The 24,109-nt window shown below is 31.4% G+C and overlaps 1 protein-coding gene across 1 annotated transcript; it reads left to right on the plus strand.

The window, feature by feature from the left end:
* The first annotated feature begins 8,421 nt into the window (after positions 1 to 8,421).
* LOC139482884 (perlucin-like protein) lies at positions 8,422 to 23,387 on the plus strand. Its single transcript, XM_071266916.1, has 6 exons — positions 8,422 to 8,450; positions 11,386 to 11,657; positions 13,952 to 14,025; positions 21,197 to 21,281; positions 22,733 to 22,954; positions 23,302 to 23,387. The coding sequence occupies exons 2-6, from the start codon at positions 11,399 to 11,401 to the stop codon at positions 23,307 to 23,309; spliced, it is 648 nt and encodes a 215-aa protein (XP_071123017.1). The 5' UTR covers positions 8,422 to 8,450; positions 11,386 to 11,398; the 3' UTR covers positions 23,310 to 23,387.
* The last annotated feature ends 722 nt before the right edge of the window (positions 23,388 to 24,109 follow it).

The following is a 24,109-nucleotide window of genomic DNA, read 5'->3' on the forward strand; positions in this document are numbered from 1 at the left end:
GCGACTAATTCAAACAAGTTTCCCATTAGTATCTATTTTTTAACCCCTTTAAATATTTATATAATAAATACTTGATAATTCAAATATTGATAAATATTCATCAAGAACCAAACAACACATTTATTCACGAATGCGCGTACTTAGTCACTAGTTGAATATTTTTTTATATTTGAATTCTTCAATTAGTTATTCCTTTCAAAGTGGTGTGGGAGTCTAAATACAAATAAAACTGATAGAATTTGTTCATACTTTGCCAAAATGTATTATTTATTTATATATGTTCAAAAGTATAATAAAAATTATAGGTCAGCGCGCATTTTTCAAGCTACAGGTTGTGACAAAATGGCACATTTTGTATGGATTAAACAGGAAATTCCACCATTTTGTGATAAGTAATTAAACAAAATGATAGAATTGTAAAATAAATTGGGAAAAGATAGCTTTCAGACAATGATTTGGGAATACCAAAAGATAAGATAGGGTCACCGTACGTTTTATCCGGGTAAAATACAAAATAGGAAAATTCCATATAGATTCCTTCAGAAAATGCACTGTTTCAGAGTTACGTCCCCTTAAAATGCCAATTTAAAAAAAAATTTAAAAAAAAACAATCAACACTTGTATTTGGAATTTATAAGTTATATTTTTATAAATTGGTTCTTTTGAAAATTCACATTAAATATCTGCATTCCTACATCAAATTCTGCTAACTTGATAGAAAATCGGGACCTTAGGTTCTGTGTTTTTTACAATCCAAGATTGCGAAAGACACCCATACCACCTCAATTCTTGTTCAATGAAATTCAAGTAGAAAATGTAAGCACCACTATTTTTTTCTACTCATTTACAATTTTTTTTTATCTGCCTTTTTCGACATCTTAACAACGCCTTTTGTTTTATGACGTCAGAGGAGTTAAATAGCCACGTTTATTTCAATTGTTTCATTGATTTCCTCTTATAGTAAATATGTTTACCTCGGTTTTAGTTTGTAACCCGACTTTCTTTTCACTCAATCGACTTTTTATTTTAGAACAGCGGTATATTATTGTTGTCATTATTTATTTCAGATGTGAAATATCGGTTTTTATTTCACTGGGAAATCTATTTAATTCATTGCAACCAATGTAATAATGTAGCATAACAGACGAAGGGGAAATCCTTTACCTCTTATAACTATCAAGCTAGTTAGTGCCTGTTAACATTGAATGTGAAGGTGATTTAACGTTTCAATTGAAAGTAGATACATTGCTGAAAATTTCAACAACAAAATACCGATCGATGTATTTTGAATTTTAGAAACATGAATTTCAATTCATTTGAAAAGTAAAAAGTAAGTTATTCATCATACGGTAGTATGAAAGAAACACACTAACAATGCGACCATAATGAATTAATAATGATTAGTATACATTTTCAATGAAATAAATTTCTAATATAAAAATGCAGTTATATGTATTAAGATTCTTTTACATAAAACCATTGCAATGTCTTGACTTGTTCACTGATGAGTTAATATGTCTTTTGATTGGGTTAAGCCATTTCAATTAATATTGTATAGTGTCTTTCTTTGTTGTGATTGTACACACTATTGTTTCAGGTAAGGGTGAAGGCTGTCACCAATTAAATCTTTTAAACCCGCTGCATTTGTTTTCACCTGTTCTAAGTCAGGAATCTATTGGTCAGTAGTTGTCGCTTGTTGATGTGTTTCATTTCTCGTTTGTTTTATAAGTTAGACCGTTGAATTTCCCGTTTAGATGGTTTATACTAGTCATTTATTGGGCCAGTTATAGCTTTCCTGTTCGGTGTGAGCCAAGGCTCCTTGTCGAAGACTGTGCTTTGATCTATGATGGTTTACTTTTACAAATTGTGACTTGGATGGAGAGTTGTCTCATTGGCACTCATACAAAAGGTAAAATCATAAAAGTACTGAACTCCAAGGACAATTCAAAAAGGAAAGTCCCAAATCAAATGGAAAAATCAAAAGTTCAAACACATCAAACGAATGGATAACAACTGTCATATTCCTGACTTGGTACAGGCATTTTCTAATGTAGAAAATGGTGGATTGAACCTGGTTTTATAGCTAGCTAAACTTCTCACTTGTATGACAGTCGAATCAAATTCCCTTATATCGTCACCGATGCGTGAACAAAACAAACAGACACAATAGGTAAAAATGTCAAAAATAGGGGTACAGCAGTCAACATTGTGTTAACCCAGGTAACACAAAACATTTTCAAAACATTTTTATAAGGTTGTTTAAATGTCTTCTCCAAACGTTGTCAAAAACATATTTTCGGGATATTAATATGTAAATATTTTGTCTTGGATTTTTAAAACATTTATTAAAAACATTTTTTTAAATATTTTTACAATGATGTTAGAATATTCATGAAAATGTTTTCAATAACATTTTTTAAGATAAATTGAATCTTTTATTAATGTTCAGAAGATATGAAGGTTCTACCTCTGAAAAACATTCAAAAAATATATGAGTAGAACTTTCCTAACAATATTACTCCGATGTTTTTAAAATATTTTCTAAAAATGTTTCAAGAAATGTTTAAATAACATGCCTTTAAGATATTTTAACAACAGTTCTTCATAATATCTGATGAAAACATTTTAAAACGTTACTCTTTTAATATTGAGAAAATGAATTTATAAAACATTTTGTTGCTAATATTTTAACAACATTTCAAAATAATATTATGAACACATTTACCCCAAAACATTTAAAAACGTTTCGCATTTAATATTGAGAAAATGAATTTATAAAACATTTTGTTGCTAATATTTTCACAACATTTTAAGATAATATTACATTGTATTATGAATACATTTACCCAAAAATATTTAATATAAAATTTTTAAACAATATTTTTCAATCATTTATTAAGTTTATGTAAAAAACTGTATTTCATTAAATGACAGTGATTGGAGCGGTACTTCGATCCTATATATAGCATTTTATAGTGCACTTATTGCTATTTTCCGGATTTTCTGTTTCATTACCGACAACAAACGTTTACACATTTAAAATCTAACTGTTCCCGATGACCAACTAACATGATCCGAAGGAATTTTGGAACCAGTAACCAACGTTTTACATTATAGATGACGTTTTGCACATAAGAGTTGATATAATCACCGGGTTTGTACCCACATGAGGAACACAATGTGTGCAATATTTGGAATAAGGTCTGTTCACCCTTTCTGGGCAACTGAGATCAGCCGATGTGCATTGCATGTGTTGTTCAGTCTTTCCTTTTTTGGTCATGATGTTGTCCGCTAATGTTGGACAGTGTTGTGTTCATGCTTTGTATCTTAACTATCGAATATAAATCATTAATATTGCTGAAAACATTGCAATAGTATAACAGACCTTTTCTGAGCATCTGAGAACACCTGGTGTGTATAGAAGGTGATACTCAGATTTGCTTTTTTTGCCATGACTCTGTCCGTTAATTGTATACTATCTATCACATTGATCTGGAAATATAAAGATTCCATTTCTGGCCTTCAACAGTGGTGTAACAGCAAAACACAAACAAAAAATATAAAATTCATTTGGTGAAGACATGACTCATCAGATGAGTTTTAAGCAACTACGTAAAAAAAACATTCGACAGAAGACACAGATAGACGACCTATAGAGTAATTACAATAAGCTGTTGGTGGCAATAATTCTATAACACCTCAGATGTATTTAGAAAGGAAAAGTCAAAATTAGTCTAGGACAGTCGTGTATTATTCGAAAACAGGTTAATTTTCAGTTTTGAAAAGATAGTTATTGCTTTACCACAATATTGTTTTATTTATTTGTTACTAGTTACTATGCACTGTGTATGTATCTCAAAGTGTATGATAACTCGTGCATTATGTAAATGAGCATTTCATTTGATATATTCAGTATTCCAAATAGTGATATACATGGACAAAAGAAAGATTAATTCATTCATTTTAAATATCTGTAAAGGTGTCATAATGGTCAACTTTAAATAATATTACAGGTACTGGGATAATATTGATGGTAATATACTCAGATTTTATAAGGCTCTATTTTATATTTTTAATATTGAAATGGAATAGACAAACGCCTACTTAAAAATTCCAAAGATCTTTTAGAGTAAATACAATCTAACTCTCTTTCATCTTGTAACAGTATTAAAACATTTGACTTTTCTACTCTTTACACAAGTATTCCACATTCCAAACTAAAAGACAAATTGAAAGAGTTGGTATTACTTTGCTTCATAAAAATGAAAGGCCAACGTAGATACAAGTATCTTGTCTTAGGGAGGGATAAATCATACTTTGTAAAGAATCACTCTGATTCAAACAAAAAATTCTCTGAAACCGATATTATCAAGATGCTTGATTTCTTGATTGACAACATATTTGTAACGTTCGGAGGACGTGTTTTTCAACAGACTGTCGGCATCCCAATGGGAACAAACTGTGCCCCTCTACTTGCCGACTTGTTTCTTTATTATTTGGAGGCTGACTTCATGCAGGAACTTCTTAGGAAGAAAGATAAGAAGTTAGCAATATCCTTTAACTCTACTTTCCGCTATATAGATGACGTTCTTTCACTAAACAATTCAAAATTTGGTGACTATGTGGAACGCATCTATCCCATCGAATTGGAGATAAAGGATACTACAGATACAGTTAAGTCGGCTTCATATCTTTACTTACATCTAGAAATTGACAATGAGGGTCGGTTGAAAACAAAACTTTATGACAAAAGAGATGATTTCAGCTTTCCAATTGTGAACTTTCCATTTCTAAGTAGCAACATTCCAGCAGCACCTGCATACGGGGTATATATCTCCCAATTGATACGATATTCCCGTGCTTGCATTTCCTTCATGATTTTCTTGATAGAGGGTTACTGCTCACAAGGAAGCTAATAAACCAAGAGTTCCAAATGGTGAAGTTGAAATCATCCCTTCGTAAATTTTACGGACGCCATCACGAGTTGGTTGACCGTTATGGAATAACCGTTTCACAAATGATATCGGATATGTTCCTTACGTCGTAACTACAATCCCCTTCCCTTTCATGAATGTGAACTACCGAATTAGACTATTTACCAGATTTGTAATCACATAAGCAACACGACGGGTGCCACATGTGGAGCAGGATCTGCTTACCCTTCCGGAGCACCTGAAATCACCCCTAGTTTTTGGTGGGGTTTGTGTTGTCTATTCTTTAGTTTTTTATGTTGTGTCATGTATACTATTGTTTTTCTGTTTGTCTTTTTCATTTTTAGCCATGGCGTTGTCAGTTTGTTTTAGATTTATGAGTTTGACTGTCCCTTTGGTATCTTTCGTCCCTCTTTTATATTACAGACATATAGAATACATATGTGTAAAAGACATATTTCATTAAATGTGTTGTATTTGGTTGTGACACCCTTGCGCTTGGTGTCAGTTTCTCATTATATAAAGAAGTTCATAGAGGTAATGCTACAATTCTATTTTGAATTGCTTGCATTACGAATTTGATACTCTGTTTGTTCTTTTAAGCTCTATGAAACTCGAATTGGATCTTAAACAAGTCAACTGTTTATAAAAAAAAAAGCGAATTCAACTCATTCTTGTAGCATACGCTTCAATTGTTGCTTTTAGAAACAGACACGTGTTAAACATTTTTTAACGGATTAATTTTCAAAACAGTAACACTTTGTATAAGTGTGCTGCATGATCTTGTTGATAGGATGTTTTTGATAGACACAACAATTTTATGTAGATATTCAAAGATATGTAACTCTCATTATGTTTTGATGAAATTTTCAATAATGTCAGAGGACAACAGAAACATGACAATTGATACCGAATAGCCTCTATGATCGTGAAAGAAGATCAAATCTTTTTCACTTATTTGATATATTATAGGCTAATGGCATTTTCTTTGAAAAGTTCATCAGTTAGTGAAAATTGATACTGTTCAGATGTTTGAACATGTACACGAAGCCATGTAATAATTGGAAAGATGATATGATCTGTACATTGTAAAATCCAGATAAATGGTACTCTGAAAATATATGAGTCGATTGAAAAACTTTCGATTTATTCAATGCCAATTAAGACTGTCATATTAGAGTGGTTTTGTACTTTGATATTTCTTATATTTTCGATATCTTAAAAAACAACAGAGGAAGTGTTATTGAATTAAAGCGATGATGACATCCCTGCAAATTTTCTCTGACACTATTAATATTGTGATTTTATTGACTGAAACAGATCCATGTTTTACGAATGACATGTTCTGCGTTCCTGAAGGAGACACAATTTGTAATCTTTCCTAAATTGCTTAATCACGGAATTTTAACCTGCCTTACGGAACATGACGAGTGTCACTAGTTGATAATATGCTACTCTCCCTTCCGCAATATCTTGACTATCAACTTTTGTAGCCGACTTGTGATAGGATTTGTGATCTACAAACACACATTTTCTGTTGAGTGTTTGTAACTGGTTGTAGCATTTTTGCGGTTGTTTGCCATTGTGTTCTCTGTTGTTCTTATACGTTAAATACTTCTTTGATTTTTCTCACTTTGTTTATTTTTCAGCACAAAAAGCTTGGATCCTATTTAGCACTCGTTTTTTTTTATGACGATAGTTTTTATTTCCTTATATTCCTCTTACAAAATGATGTTTGCTAATATGTACTTGTATTACCATGAAATCGTGTTGATTTGATGTTTCCAAATGATTTTTTATAATACACACATGTCAGTAAGGATTTGGGCAAAAAATTGACATTGATATATTTTAAACTAAACCGCTTATCATTATTCCGTCTTCGTACAACAGACGTAAAACTATGGATCGTTAAATGTGATAAATATAAAAGGTTTCCGATTGCTTTACATTATTTTCAAAAGACACCTTTTAAACTGGACTGACATTACATTGAAAGTAACTTATTCTTCAGAATAGAATACTGCAATAATTGTCAGTATCCAAAATAAAAAAAAAAGCAAAAACAAATGGCCAATAAAATTATATTGAACGGTTACATATCAGAAAATTGAATATTAATGAATTATTTTATACATTCAGAAAAAAGAATAGATTTAGTGATCAGCATGACAAATCCAAAATAATTCAAACGATAAAAATAAAATGCCTGGTTAATTTACACATCTAATAACGAAAAACAGATATTAGAAAGGCTTTCAACGACAAAATCTGTATCGCATGCGTATTCAGAATGTTGTAGGGTTAAACATGGTTGCGTGTGTTCAAACGCTCCTTTACGTGGGACAGTTGGGGTAACAATACACTATTTTGGAGTTCATGTTGTTTTGTCTTTTGTTTTCTAGGTAGTGTGTTGAGAACCTTTTTTAGCTTTTAGTCGTGTTTCCTTATATGAGAAGGCGTCGTAAGTTTCCTTCGATTAATGGGAGTCCTTCGGTATCTTCCATATATTCGTTTGTGTTTAAGCTTTTTCAGAATGACGTCGAAATTTCCGTTTTAAATTTTCTTTGAAGTTAGGTATGTTTGTTATTTTACTGTTATTGAACGGTAACTACAGACTAAACCTTGACGAATAAGTTTGATGTTTTAATAGGATGAGATAATGATCGTTCATAAAAATACATCTGTTAGTCTAGAAAAAAAGAAACTTTTAGGATTAAATCAAAGCTTGTTGATTATAATATTATTTCCCGCATAAATAATAAGTGCAAGAATATAAACTGTTACATGTTTTTGTGTGGCTAGCAAATAATCGAGACATTAATTGAAATAATAACGGTAAACCAAATAACGACAAATCGTATTATAGCCAAAAACAAATTCGTTGTTTTTTTAATATATTATGTGGCAACCATGACATAAATTTATAATGGTTTGAATTTTTCAGGGACTTGGTTGACTAATCAGTGTTTATATCAAATACCTTAATTTTAATTCATTTTTTTCTGTTTTGTTATGAATTTTACTATGCTCAACATTTGCCAATCATCATTCGAAAACATATGTTGTTAATAAAAAAAACTAGCTGTTGTCATAAGTTTGCAATGAATCAATAAATCTAGTTTTCTGCATATATAGATACAGGAAAACGTTCGATTCTAACAAAAGTATGATTTTAAAACTTTAGATTTAAATAAGATGACAACTTCAAACAAATTTAATTTGTATCAAACACAATCCCTCAACCCAAGCTCTTTCAAAATCCCTACAATAGCAACAAATAATACGTAACTTTTATTCGGTAGTTGCCATCTTATGTTACTAGGTTAGATTTGTTCCGTAAAATGTTATTTACATTCTAGGAATGATATAGATCACCAAAAAGTGATAAATATACTGTTTACATGTTGTGATATCGATGTCAACATCTGTCATCTAAACTTATATTTATGAACATTGAACTTCATTATTTTTATATACTACATCGACACTATCAATCCATTGGTTGACAATCGCAATGTAAGTTTTTTTGTTATAATATATTTGATAATAGTTTAACCATAATGTTTGTATCTCTGAAATTTGCAGTATAAAAACGTTGGTCACTGAAAATAGTAATTGCTGGTAACTATATTTGTATATTGAGTTTGTTATACGAATTTCTCAGTATATAAAAACAATAACTAAAACAGTAATATAAAAATTATTTCAAATATGATGATAAATAGTATTTGATAATAATGGTATTTTGATAATAATACAATAACTTCATATGTTACTAAAAACTACAAGAAAAATTAGTGTAAGCAATCTTGTGTGAACTGTTGAGAATTCGCTTTACCAAAAACTAGACTAAAAATATACCCAGATGGTTTTAATGGTAAAATGAGTTTAACGATTGTGTCAATCTCCATCTTCCTCACTTTCAAAATATGAGCTTTTATTTTTACTAGATATTTCCGGAAACGATTTGCGAATTGCTCCTTGCTTGTCAGATATAAATGAAACATTGCTCTTTTGATCAGAACTTAAAGTTCGTCGTACTAGTATAGCCAGATAATAATTGACTCCGAAAAATGTTAAAACGGTTTGATTTGCCAACATTTTAAACATCGATGCATATATATTTAGCTAGTATTGGTTTTTAGCAATGAATCAAATTATTCATCAAATATCTGCTAATATCATTATATAAAGTTAACTATATATTGCGGTGAACTAAAGAGGGAAATCATTAAAATAATTACCTTTGGTATGTAGATTTCATTGAAATTAGCAAAGTTTTTTACCCTAGTTTCAATCAAAGATTACATGTTTCACATATTGTAATTTACAAATTTGAAAATACATAATGTGAATGATATATTAAAAAGAGTGTACACATTATTTAATGAACTGTAAATTTATGTTTTATCAGAACATTACAGATATTTTTTTACAATATTTCTTTAATTTTTCCCAGCTATGTAGATTTAACGTTAATGATTAGTGCCCAATTTTCCCTTCGAGACAGTTTGTATATATCGTTCCTATGTTGTTACCTGAGAGGTGGCATCTCAAAGATTTTACCAAACTTTGCCTATTTAAAAATCTGATACAGGATGATCGACAAAAATAACATGCCTCAAAAGATATTAACTTTATAATACAGAAAATGTTTTAACTTTTATATATTGAGTAAATGTTTGACCTTTTAACTCTTCCAACTGAACAGGTCTGTCTGTACTCTGAGTAGTGTTGGCTAGGTTAAGCATCCATGTTTGTCCTTAAGTCACGATGAATCTTTAGTACATCACGGTCATCTATTTCATTTCTTATCAAAAGATAGATATCGCATGTCTTACTTTGTGTTGATGTTGATGGTGACGGAGCATGGACACAGTTCCCATCGTAGTACGTTTATTTTAAGCTGAAACTGTTGATGGACTTAAAATCGCCCTTGTTAGTTCCTTTATTTTAACTTTTCACTGCTATCTTGACGTAAATCTACCTGCAAAACAGTAACAAAACAAGAACCCCACAAAAACTGAATGTGATCTCAGATGCCCTAGTAAGGAAAGCAGATTCTTCTCCATATGTGGCACCCCTGGTGTTGCTGATGTTAATACACATCCGGTGATGTGTATTATTCAGAGGTTCACAGTCGGGGAAGAGATGAACATACCTGTTGTCCTCTGTAAAACAGATATTCAGTAATAGTGAACTAACGACTAAGAGATGATTTCAAATTTACAACATAAAACTATTGGTTAAAAAGCTTCCTTTTGAGCAGCAACCTTTTAACAAGGAAACCCTGAAATAACGTAAATAAACAAGGAGATATATAATCCGTATATGCTGCTTGAATACTGCTACATATAAATGGAAATTCACAATTGGGAAGATGAAATCATCTCTTTTTTCGTAAGGTTATCTTTTCTACTGAACCTCATTGTCACTTTCTAGATGTAAGTCAAGATATGAGGCTAAAATACAGAAGTTGATGATTATTTACATATCACAAGTCCAGTAGTCAGCACTTACGTGTTGTCATGAATTTCCTTTGGTACTGTCATATTTATAAATTATCTGTTTACAAAACTTTATGTGTTCAACTGACTATTATATTTTTACTCCAGGAAAAGATTTAATTTATTTATGCTTTACTTGGCGGAATCGTTAGATTTTCATGTCTTCAATGCTCTACAGCTTCGTACTTTATTTGAATTTTAAGCAATTAAACTCGAGCTTTGTGTAGATGAAATACGCATCTTGCTTACACACTTGTTTTTGTTGAAGATCTGTATTTCTGTTTTTCCATTGTTTTCCACTTGTAATTGAAGTATTTTCTATGTTTTGGTTTGTGACCCGGATTCATCTCGCTTAATCGATTATGTCTACAAATATTGAACTGTTTCCTTTATGTTACACAGATAAAAACTAGTCTCAACTGTCATTTAAGGGTGTCCTGCTATTTATGTATCGCATTATCTCATTCCTGGGGAAAAAAAGCTTAAAACTAGTGAAAACAAACTACTCCTTATCAATATTCCGGTTTTCGATGTAACTGAAATTTCAAAGCTCGCTAATATCATTTTTACCATTTTTTTCTTTTATCAATAGATAAACATCACTTGATAAATTTTTCGAGTGTTTCGGCCTTTATCGACGAACACTGAATATTTTGTTATGGGGATTTTTACAATTGAACACGACTTATTACATAGGGCGTAAATCCCATTAGAAATGGCAGAGGTGCCACAAGGGAGCACAATTCGCTAGCACTTACAGAGCACCTGATAATAACCCTAACCGTTTGTGTGCTGCTGGGTTCATTTTTACAGTCATGTTTTGTATACTGTGGTTCACCGTTCCGTTGTTTTCTTTTTGATCACCATATGGTCTGTTTTAGTTAGACTGATGGTTTTTGTTTCCTACAAAATAAAGTAATTCGTTAAAAAAAAAATCATTTCAGTAACACGAGGAACATGATTTATCTATTGGTACTTGTGTTAATTCCTTACGATGTCTTAAGTTTACCGTGCCTAACTACTGGATCCAAAAAAGATTTTGACGATTCAAGAAAAGCTCTCACTGCTTTAAAATCATATCTTGATACAACTGTTAATACTTTGGAAACCGATGTACAGAAAACAGTAGCTACGTTAAAAGGTCATATAAAGAATGTGGATGGGAAGATTAAAACTCTAGACAACGATTTAAAAATGTTAGAAAGTGATTTTAAGGGTAGGTTCTTTCACTTCTTATTTATACCATTTATATAGGTAAATATGTGATAACTAATGTCAGTCATTGTTGATCTTTTTTGTTGTGTATGGAATTAAAAACACAGGTTTTTGCTTTTTTGTCTAAATAACAACTGCAATATCATGACCTCGATTGTCGATTTTAAATTGCTTTGCAACACTGCACCGCTATTTTTCACGAAAATAGAACTGTTATCTATAGCATTATAAAATAAGGATTTTTTTTCTTTTTGCAACACAAAATTAAACCAAACAAACACAAAGTACCACAGGTTTTCTTGTTTCTATTGACCGAATGTGTACTGCTTCGAGATTTTTTTGGAAAAATCAATAGATTTTCTTCATGTATTTGTAAACGGCTTTCTGTCACCAACTGCAGGATTTCACATCCTTCCTGTATGAATGTTTGGTCCTTTTATACTGGAACTGCACATCATAGCTACTAGAAATTTAGGTTCATGTATCGAAAACACTATATCTAGTGTGAAGCATTTATATTCGAATTTATCGGTAATCCACTGATGGCTAAATATTATTTTTTCGTCCCCTTTTTTCATCAGGATATACAAATTAAAGCTTTTTGAGTCAGCTTTCATGTGAGCATGATATACTATTTGATTCCGTTTTATAAACTTATATAACAACTTGGAGTTATTTTCTTTCATAACGTTAGGTCAATCTATTGAAGAATTAACCGTGACGATACAAAGTTTCAATGAGATTTGCTTCAAGGCATAAAATAATGACCTGAATCAGGTCATTATTTTCCTGGTTAAAATATATTACTGCAAACCTTTCTTTATTTGTACAATATTTTTGTTAGAAAGCTATCGTGTGGTGTTTCCGAATGATGGTTAACTGTTTAAATTTTCAAAAATATCGTTGACGCACATATAAACTTCCGAAACAAATAATGTGAAATCATACCTTGACCTATGTCTATTCGTTTTTCCTTATAAATGTGCATGTATCTTGATTTCTGCTATCTTTGTGCTAGTTTCGTTTTGTTTACATCTTTATATACATTTAACTGTATCTAATTATCCATTAATCCAATTTTCGTATTTTCTATAGAATAACAATCCAATTCTTACATTCCTCGGTGAGTTACACCTCAAGAAAAACTTTAAAATATACATTATCTATAACATAACTTATATTCTAATTGGCCAGCTCAAACGAATATAATTTTTTTCATAAATAAAACAATACATAAAACGGATAAGTGTGCCTACTTGTGTAGCAGCTTTTAATATCATTAAATTCACAATTCTTCAAACTTAAGCCCTTCACTATCAATTCAGGCAACACTACCAGTCCAATCATATAAAAGAATATCAAGTAACACGATCAAAATATATTTACAAAAGCGAATATATATTAAAATAATGTAATGTTTGCATATACCTACAGTATTAAACAATAACCAACTCGTACAAGGGGTGGTTGGGTGGGTAAACATTATAACGAACTGTTGCTACGTCATCTATAGACAAACTTCGAATAACTTTATTTTCTGAAACGAAACCCTAAAGTAACACGTGTTCATGCTTCTCACGAATCTCATGAGCGCATATACCCGTAACATCGGCACCTCGACTTATTCAATGTTAATATGAGAATCAAAATGTATGAATGTCATATGTCTTTTGGGATACATCATTCTGTCAACTGATATAAAAAAAAAACAAATAGACAACTTTTGTCCATACCTAGTAATCTAATTCTGTCGAACGATGTTTAACTGTTCCAGTTGCTTAGACTTAATATATTAATTACTTTTGTAGCTGTTTGCTTTAATAAGTAGAGATATATAATTAAATCTATTATAAACGTTTTAAAAACAATCACAAGACGTTGAGATATAAACATGACGAAATATACCTTTTTCATTGACATTACATAAGAAAATAACTATTTAGGAATACATTAGCTGTTCCGAATCGTTATTAACCTATTATGATTTGTTCGCGGCCAATATATTTTTTTATCAAAGAGCACGCTCTATGTTTTTATCTAATGTTTTTTTTTTGTTATGACATTTGATATATATTAGGTCGACAAATCGGAATATAGCAAGTATAGTTCAACTATTCTATAAGACGTTTAATTGGTATAAAATACTTTTTTTGTAATTTAATAGAGTATAATTAAGATCGAAATAGAAATTGGTTGTTATTGAAATCAATCAGACAAAGTTTCAAAATGTAAAAGGTATCAGATTACTGAAATAGTATAATGTCGCCAATTTTCCTTCTTTCATTTACCAAAAAGCAAGACAGTGGCAGAAATACAATGGACATTGCTATTACTTCGGAACCGACATGTTCGACTGGTTTACATCAGAGGTAACCTATATTTAGAATTTTTTTTTCATTTGAAAATATAACGTAATTCACTAAAGTTCAGGTCACACATTTTGGTTACTTGTACAACCGACATAAACAGCATTGAAGGACATATAAGAAATTACATATCATAACTTTTACTCGTGAATATTAATTAATATTTGAAATTAACAGTTGACAATTGGGAAGCTAAAATTATCTCTTTTGTCGTAAAGTTTTGTTTTCAACCGACCAGCATTGTTAATTTCTAGATGTAAGTCAAGATATGAGGCAGACCTAAATCTCTCATCAGTGATGCTAGAATAAAAAAAATGATTAAATTTACTGTTACGCAATTCCGCGCTTAGCGATGTTTAGACGTTTGTGATGTTTGTATTATCTTTCATTTTTACTGGTAGGCTTTGTACGTGTGACTTTTTGTGTTTCTTTGGTACATATGACGTGGCTCTGTACTTTTATACATCTCGCCATTATGTTATTGATCTATTATAATGTCATTATGTTATTGTTCAATTATAAAGCCATTATGTTATTGTTCTATTAATAATTTGAAAATACTTTGAACGACAAAATTAGTTTGTATATCTACCCGTGTGACGTTTACATTCTGACAAAATTCACGCGATTCTACACCAGAGCTGATGTGAACCTAGCCTTTCAGTCAAAGGACTTCAAATATTTCTAACTTTTATGGGTTGATTTGAAATACAAAAATAAGTAAGCAATGAACGTGGTTGTTAAATTTGATATATTGTTGGGTACCACCTTAATGAGTAATTGTACATAATATAGCAGACATGTGTATTTAACCTTCAATTCACTAGCTTACTCAGATTAAACAAATTGTGATTACTGTTAGTAGCAGAAATTGAACATGGACTTTGGTTTATTATGCCAAAATCAAATAAATAACTGTTATGAGTTATTTGTACTGTTATGAGTTACAATTTATGACTATAATTAGCAAAGACGCATCGAAACAACATTTGATACAAAAATTTAACAATACTTTTAGATATTTGGATGATATATTGGCTCTCAATAATGACGACTTTAGTATGTATACTAAAGAAATTTATCCTGTTGAACTTACTTTAAATAAAGCTAATACTAACCATGACCACTGCCCTTTCCTCGATCTTGATATCTATATCATTAACGGGAAGCTTAAAACAAACATTTATGATAAAAGAGATGATTTTTCATTTCCTATCGTTAATAATCCATTTTTAGATGGTGACGTTCCCTTGTCACCATCTTATGGTGTTTATATATCTCAACTTGTACGATTCGCTCGTGTATGCAACAACGTATTATATTTTAGCGAGAGAAATTTATTTATTACTGAAAAATTATTAAACCAGGGTTTTCGATATCACAAACTAGTCAAAACATTTACTAAATTTTATCATCGGTATAAGGAAATAATTCTTAAATATAACTCAACATGCAGACATCTTATACGTTCAGGTATTTCTCATCCAATCTTTTATGGTAACATTCTTTACAAAGCACAAAAATGTCGGTAATCACCTCATAAGCTTACAAAACTTTTAAACAGACTTATTAAGAAGGGATATAGTAACGATACTGTTGTCAGGTCATTAAAGATTGCATATTTTGGCTTTAAAATTGATTCACTTATAGGGTCTTTGCATCGGAACTACACACATTTATTTTAAAAAAACAGTTGTTGGCATGACACGGGTTATGTTCGTCTCCTATATTTTATGATAGTATGATACTTAACCCCTAACGAGAGGGATTGTGCCTGATATGCATATGCTGAAGACATAATATTTTAATCAGTTTAATTGAGGTCTGGAACTGGCATGTCAGTTAACTGCTAGTAGTCTGTTGTTATTTATGTATTATTGTCATTTTATTTATTTTCTTTTGTCACATCTTCTGACATCGGACTCGGACTTCTTTTGAACTGAATTTTTAATGTGCGTATTGTTATGCGCTTACTTTCCTACATTGGCTAGATGTATCGGGGGAGGGTTGAGATCTCATAAACATGTTTAACCCCGCCTTCGGCCGTTGTCTGCGCTATGGTCGGGTTGTTGTCGCTTTGACCCATTCCCCATTTCCTTTTCCAATTTTAAGTATTTTATTTTCTTTTTGCCATTCACGATGCCCAAAATGAGCAGATTAATTACAATATAATTTTCAAACACAATATAAAGTATATTAATAGTTTTGCCTTACTACGTTTTGAAAAAATTATTTATATTGTACCTCCAATCTTGTCGTTATAAAGTCATCTGTTGGTTTCTTGTTACTTGGTAGCTTTCTATCTACATGTTCAAATTAAGAAGATTCTTCATTCTTTTAGGCACCCAGATGAATATAAAAAAAGAAGATGTGGTATGATTGCCAATGAGACAACTCTCCACAAGAGACCAAAATGACACAGAAATTAACAACTATAGGTAACCGTACGGCCTTCAACAATGAGCAAAGCCTATACCGCATAGTCAGCTATAAAAGGCTCCGAAATGACAATGTAAAACAATTCAAACGAGAAAACTTACGGCTTTATTTATGTACAAAAAATGAATGAAAAACAAATATGTAGCACATAAACAAACGACAAGCACTGAATTACAGGCTCCTGTCTTGGGATAGACACATACATACATAATGTGGCGGGGTTAAACATGCTAGCGGGATCCCAATCCTCCCCTAACCTGGGCCAGTGGTATAACAGTACAACATTAGAACGAACTATGAAAATCGGTTGAAAAAGCCTTAACTCATCAGATGAACGAAAAAACAGGTTGACGTGGCCGGGAACTTGTACATCCCAATAATAAAAAGACACCGGGTACATATCTGAGAGTACGTGCAGTTAAAGGACGGCTAGTTAAAGCCACTAACAACTAATAAAAAATTCATGCATCTAAGAACCCTGCTAGACAGATATTATCAAATCAAAATCATAACGTATTCTAAACTAACGATCTGCTAATTTATTGAATCTGAGCGTGCTGAGAAACAGACTCGGTATACACACCATTATTAAATCACTTATAGCCATGAACCAGGGAATTGAGGCTGTGGTTCTTTGAATCCTTCCAGAAAGACATACCCATCTGGCAATATTACATGTACATGTATAATATTATTGCAGACACCAAATATAGATGAACTACATAGCTGCATGAATAGTATAGAGTAGATGTATATGTACATGTATCAAAACAGGATATTACAAATTGAACATAAAAACTGGATTACATACACATGTATGTGAATAAATCACAAGAGCAATGTCAAAGAGTCTAGTGCATGTACATGCAAATTTGATTTCAATTTAACATGCATACATATAAGTAGGTCAATGAATTACAAGGTCAAAAAGTCTTGTACACTACAAGTACATCTTGTGGAGACTATATAGACTAGAGTATATATACATTGTATGACCAGCTATTGACCTTATCATTGTATAAGCTAATATAACAAAGGGGAAAAATTCAGTTTTCCTTGTACACGACATGTAGTCAAAAACGTGTCCCAAACTAATGTACACTAGCTAATTTACGAAATGACAAATTTCTTAAAATGAACTGTAATACATGTACCATAATCAGGTTGAGAACATCCCCTCAGATGACCCTCAATATATTAAGTATCCCTTTTAATTAAAGACATGTAAGAGGGGTACATTAAAGGTGGTATTTTTTTTTTGTAATAACCACTTTAAAGTACAAATGAGTATATATCCGTCTGTACCAAAAACTTATATTTTCTAGTCTGGAAAATTTCGAAACTTTTCTTTATTATATGACTAGATAAAATCGGAAAGTCGGAATCAATGTTTTCTAGTCTGGAGCATAGAACTAGTGGCTAACAATGCAGACTGATATATTTGAATTGTTTGAAGAAAATGTCCCCATAGAATTATACATATGGTTGAAACATGTCAAAGAATTTTGTAATATTTATAAACCTGTTATGATCTTCTTTTATATTATTAAAATTAATGGGATCTCTCTCTTAGAATAGTTGTTCCAACTAAATGTATAATGAATTTTCCCCCTTTAAATTCAAGTTAAAAACTCTCCAAGTTTTTCTTTTCTACAACAGTAAAATGAACCTTGCCCTAGGGATAGTTTATCATTTAAGGGATAGTTCTCATTCAAAATTGGGGGATTGTTCCCAATTTCACAACCTGATAATGTGTTTTGTCTTTTGCCAGTACCAATATATTTCATTAATTTATTATTTGTGTAAGAGGACATCAAACTGATTTGTATTTACATGTACATGTGTAGATAATTTGCTCAAGAAATTGTTCATCCTGATGATAAAAGTTGTTAACTACATTGACTGGCTATACAGCCCTTGCATTCAAGATTGTCTGTTATTGTTATAACAGATTACACAGTATTTTTAGTACAGATTTGCAGCTATGTAAAGGTAGAATTAGGACATTTATAGGATGCCTCATAAACAGTTAGGGACACTTTGTGGGGCCAGCAGGTGGCACAATTTGTAACACAACATACATCAGGACATGTTGTGTTTTAAACAAATAACCTAACCATGCGCGCGATGAAACTGAAAACCCCTAAATTTGATTCAAAAGGGGTTGGCACTGCATATAATATAATATACAAGGTAAATAGACGTGCTGCTGGAATAGGCCACCTTTTCAGGCTTAAACATATGTGAGCAGGTCGGAAAAACTATCACGAAATATATGATAAGGTCAATAAAATTCCATAACTTCTTCACTCATCTTTCGTGGAGTTGTCAATTGTGTTTATATTATCAACCATTTGTTTTCTCTTTGAGACATTGATCGATTCATGTTGATATTACATTCCATTCGTACAAAAGTAGTCACTTTATACACACCACATGACACGTTAACCCGGCCACACAGTATGAGAAAAGGTATACATTTTTTAAAAAGTAAATTTTTATGTAAAAAGGTTGGGAAAAGGAACCCCAACGGCAATGGTACCCTTAAAAAAAGTATTGAAATTGCCGCCATTCCTTTAAAACAACTAATCAAACGTTCGCCCCATTCTACTTCAGGGTTGTCATAACAAATGGAAAAGAATTGTCTGATTGTCACCTTATAAATTAAATGTTGACCATTGTTTTAGTGAAATTATCCCACCTGCGTGTAAACTGGAGGCTCTGTCTAAAAGTTTTACCCGATTTCATGTCGATTATCGATCTCGACTATCACAACCAAATGTGTGGTCTATTTTGAGTAAGATCTTGACTGTTTATTCGTCTGTTTCAAATTTCTTCTCCTCGCAGTTGGTCAGTCAACTGCATTCCACTTCTAGCCATGTTTTTCACGTTGTTCACCGCCGTGGTTTACCATTAATAAAAAGGCGGTAAATTAAAATGAGGCACTTTTACGAGGTAAGCAAAGAGAGACAACTCCAGCGTAACGAAGACGACGCTTCAACGATAAAAAAATATCTACTTATCATAACATTTAATGTAAAAAATCAATACTATACATTTTGTTAGAATAGTTTGAGACCGTGTTTAAAGTCATCTGACAACCTTTGAGAGAGAATTGTAACAATTTCGGTGCTGACAGTAACTGGTCCGCGGTATCTTCAAATCTCGTACGAAATCGGACGCCGTAAAAAGTCAATTTCTTGAAAATTTGGTCAATATCAAATACTGACCAATTGAAATATTAAAGTATTTTGGTTACCAATTTTCTTGTCAAATGATAGATTTAAATGTTCTCACGTTAAGAAGATCAATGAAATATACTGACAAAAAGTTACGGTAACTGGCCCTCGACCAGTATGCTTTTTCGTGCTTCTTTGTTTAAAATTTGTTTGTTTTTGTTCTGATTTTGATTGTGAGACGATGATGACTGCTTTATATGTGTAACTGTCTCAAGTTCATTTCAATTTTTGACAATTTTACATACTTTTTATTATGTCTGTTTTGTCAGACATCGTTGTAAATATAATGGAATTTCGTGCGAATTTCATACAAAAATTGTAAACAACACGTTAAATTATTTAATGCGTCCGAAGCGCTTTTCTGGATTGACCTTCATCAGGAACGCTTAGAGCCAAACATTTGAAATCGAGGATATATAAGTACCGAAACCGTTGAAGAGCTATATGTCAAAAATACCTAAAATAAATAGCCAAATTTATCTAAAGACAACTTTCCTTGAGGGAGTTGAAACCTTAGTTTCTTAATAATTTCCAAATTTATAAACGGACAATTTTAGAAAGGTTTGTTAAATCATGTCAGTACCGAAGTACTGACTACTGAGCTGATGATACCCTCGGGGACTAATAGTCCACCAGCAGAGGTATCGACCCAGTGATGTGAAAAATTGAAAACACGTTTAACAATTTAATGCGTCTGAAGCGCTTTTCTGGATTTACCTTCATCAGGAACGCTCAAAGCCAAACATTTGAAATCCGAGGATGTATAAGTACCGAAACCGTTGAAGAGCTAATAGATATGTCAAAAATACCTAAAATAAACAGCCAAAGTGAGAGGTTTAGCGCTATAAAACCAGGCTCATTCCACCATTTTCTACATTTGAAAATGTCTTTACCATATCAGGAATATGACAGTCGTCTATTCGTTAGATGTGTTTTATCCTTTGATATTGCCATTTTATTAGAAACTTTCCGTTTTGAATTTTCCTCGGAGTTCAGGATTTTTGTGATTTTAATTTTTACGATTATTTGGATAATGTCTTTCATAAAAGAACGCAAGTTTACACTATGAACAAAAAAAACATCAACAATCAGTCAAACATTTCAAAGAAATATAATAAAGAAACATTAATCCCCTGAAAACTTACATGATCTAGGCAGATTTGGAATAATAAGCACATTTTGTTATACTAATGCAGCCTTGGAGTACATATGAAATGTCATAATCGGGTAAAAGTGGCGTAAAAAAACGAAATTCTAAGACAATTCAAAATAGGAAGTCTCTCATTGAATGGCAACATCAAAAGCTCAAATACATCAATCGGATAAAAAAAAACTGTCATATTTCTGACTTAAACAGGCATTTGCTTGAGTAGACCTTGTTTTATAGCTACCTAATATTTTTTTTTAAATTCATCATAGACTAGTAGAATAGCATTTCAAAAATACAATATGTTTTTGTGTTTTTGCTACAAATGTCATTTTTTTAATCTTCGTAGAGAAAATGCAGAGAAATCGGTGGATATATTGTTAAAATTGATGACAGTTCCGAAAACAGCTGGGTTAAATCAAAAAGACCTAAAAGTAAATATTTGAATTAATAATTAATAATTCAATCCAATCTCTCATCTTTGCCGTTTTCTGGTATGGCCCATGCGACATATCAGAAATAGGGAGCGATGAGAGATCGGTTTGTAATTGTATTGAAGATTTTTGACCGTGTAGGACAAGTAACATTTCCATCTTTCAGAATAAATTTTTAAAAGACTGCACATATATGAATATACAATTTCATAAAAACAATATGCATTCAGCGTCGCAAATACAGAAGACTATTTATTTTTTGGATTGAAGCATTTAACCAATTTTTGAAAAGTAATGCCACAAAACATACATATATAGGCTTTAGCATAAAATCTTTTGGAATTATTGAATGAACTGGTTCGAAATTAACCTTTTTGACATAGACACATATTGCTTTTTCATGTTTAAGCTTTAACATTGATTAATTTTATTTATCATATACTTAGACTAAATAACATATGATTTTTACCGTATGATAATAGCATTAAATTAAAGTATTTTCCATATTTTTCGAATTGGTGCTTAGCGGGCTGATATGAAAAGTTTATCACATGCTTCGATTGTTATCACATGCCTTTCCGTAACGTTATCACATGGCATTCCGGTGATACTCGGCAAATTCCGGAAACTACACCTCAATGCTACATTTTCAGTGAAAAACATTACAAAGTAGTGTACAAAACAATTATTTGAATACTGGAAAGTATGTTGTGTAAAATAATTAAATTAAATTAAAAAAAAAAAGAAAAAAAAATATTGAATAAATGCATTTTGAAGTTTTTCTGAAACATTATTTAGAAAGTTACTTTAAAAAAGTTGACTTTTCTAAACAATGTTCATTATGTATATTGTTGAATTATTTTTTTGTCGATTTGTCAATATTAACATGTTTTGGTTTTTTTCTCTGTTGAGGCATATGATAGAAAGATTTCATTTTGAATAAATCAAATTTTGGGTCCGACGTCCGTGAACTTTTTACTCTTTCAACTTCTTTTCGGGAACCACGTAGAAGGATAAATATATGAATCTGTTATGTTTCTCTACTGTTGAAGCATATGATAAAAAGATCATAACATGTCATTTTTCATATCGCATGTATTATCAGCCCTCGGTCAATATCAGCCCTCGAGCCATGCGGCTCTTGGGCTGATATTGAACCTAGGGCTGATAATACATGCGATATGAAAAATGCCATGTAATAATCTGATATTATTTATGAAATATTTGTTGAGGTCGAATTTTTGTATATTTTGCATATATCACTGTATATTAATTTGGAATAAAAACTTAATTGAATAAATAAGTAAAAATAATGTATTCATGCATATGCCCTAAGCAAATTTACACACAGTTCATTACATACGGTATCAAGGCATACATTAAGGGTTCTTAAAACAAGATTGTTTTGTTGCAAATTTACAATAATAACAACATTTTATTTTATATAACAGAAAACAGTGGTTACTGGATAGGACTGACAGATCTTAAAGAAGGCCAGTTTCGCTGGAGTTATGACCAGTCCCTTATGACATACAAAAACTGGTATCCATCGGATGGCTGGGGTTCAAAAGGTCAAGGCTCAGATTGTGTTTTATTAAACAGCAATGCAAATGCTTACTGGTTGGACTACAATTGTACTCTTACATATTACTACATATGTGAGAGTGATTTTTGTAAGTCATTATATTCATATGGAAATAATTCCGCAAAAAACTTTTATATTCGAATGCAAAACTGAATTGTAACTAGTATTATTGTTTACTATAATTTTTGAAATTGAAACTTTATATTAATTCGTTAAAACTGTTTCTCCCTTCTTTTGATGATATTTACCCGTTATACTTAGTAAACAGATATCTATCAAAGAGGGACGAAAGATACTAAAGGGACAGTCAACTTATAACTTACAATTGTATATATCATTAATTCATAAAAAATGCAAGATCATTGAATACGAATTGGTTTACCGTTCGGTCATTTTTAATATGAATAACCCTTTAATGATAAATTTATTTTACAGGTTTCTAGTTCAGATGAAACTACTCCAAATTCGAAGAATGAAGAAAAAAACAATAGATAGTCAAATAAAAATTTGTTTCAAAATAACTTTTTTGTTGATTTTCGATTTTTTTTAGTCTCGATTAAATAAACAACTTTGACAAACACTGAATGTGTCACCCGCCCAGTAGTCAGCACTTCGGCGTTGACATGAGTATCAATTATATGGTCATTCCTAAAGATATCATGTTTACAAACTTTGAATTTTTCGAGAAAAAAAATTAGGGTTTTCTTATCCCAGGCACATATTACCTTAGCCGTATTTCGCACAACCTTTTGGTATTTTGGGTTCTCAATTTTTTACTTGTTTGGTTTCATAACTATTTTGATATGAGCGTCACTGATGAGTCATATGTAGAAGAAACGCGCGTCTGGCGTATTAATTATAATCCTGGTTCCTCTGATAACTATTAGTATCTCAAAATTTTAGATTCAGTGACAAGAGGATTATTATCACTTAAGATTTGTAAAAGATATTGTATTAAGATGAATGAAATTTTGATTTTTTTTTCTATTCTTTTGTAAATTGTTTGAAGAATTTAGGGGCAGGTTTGTTGATATTTTATATAGTCTACACCATGACAAGTTATAAATCAATTTAGAATGTCGTTCCATTAAAACGATTTTCTAATCGGTGTCGGTCTATGTATTGCCGTGCAATACTCACAAAATGCTTGTTAATTTTAATTTCTTCTAATGCGGGTGCGTGATTGAAATAAAGTACCGAATACAATAGAAATAACATCTGACCCAAACTCCATTCAGTGAAA

Source organism: Mytilus edulis, chromosome 7 (assembly GCF_963676685.1).
Source record: "Mytilus edulis chromosome 7, xbMytEdul2.2, whole genome shotgun sequence".
Lineage (NCBI taxonomy): Eukaryota > Metazoa > Mollusca > Bivalvia > Mytilida > Mytilidae > Mytilus > Mytilus edulis.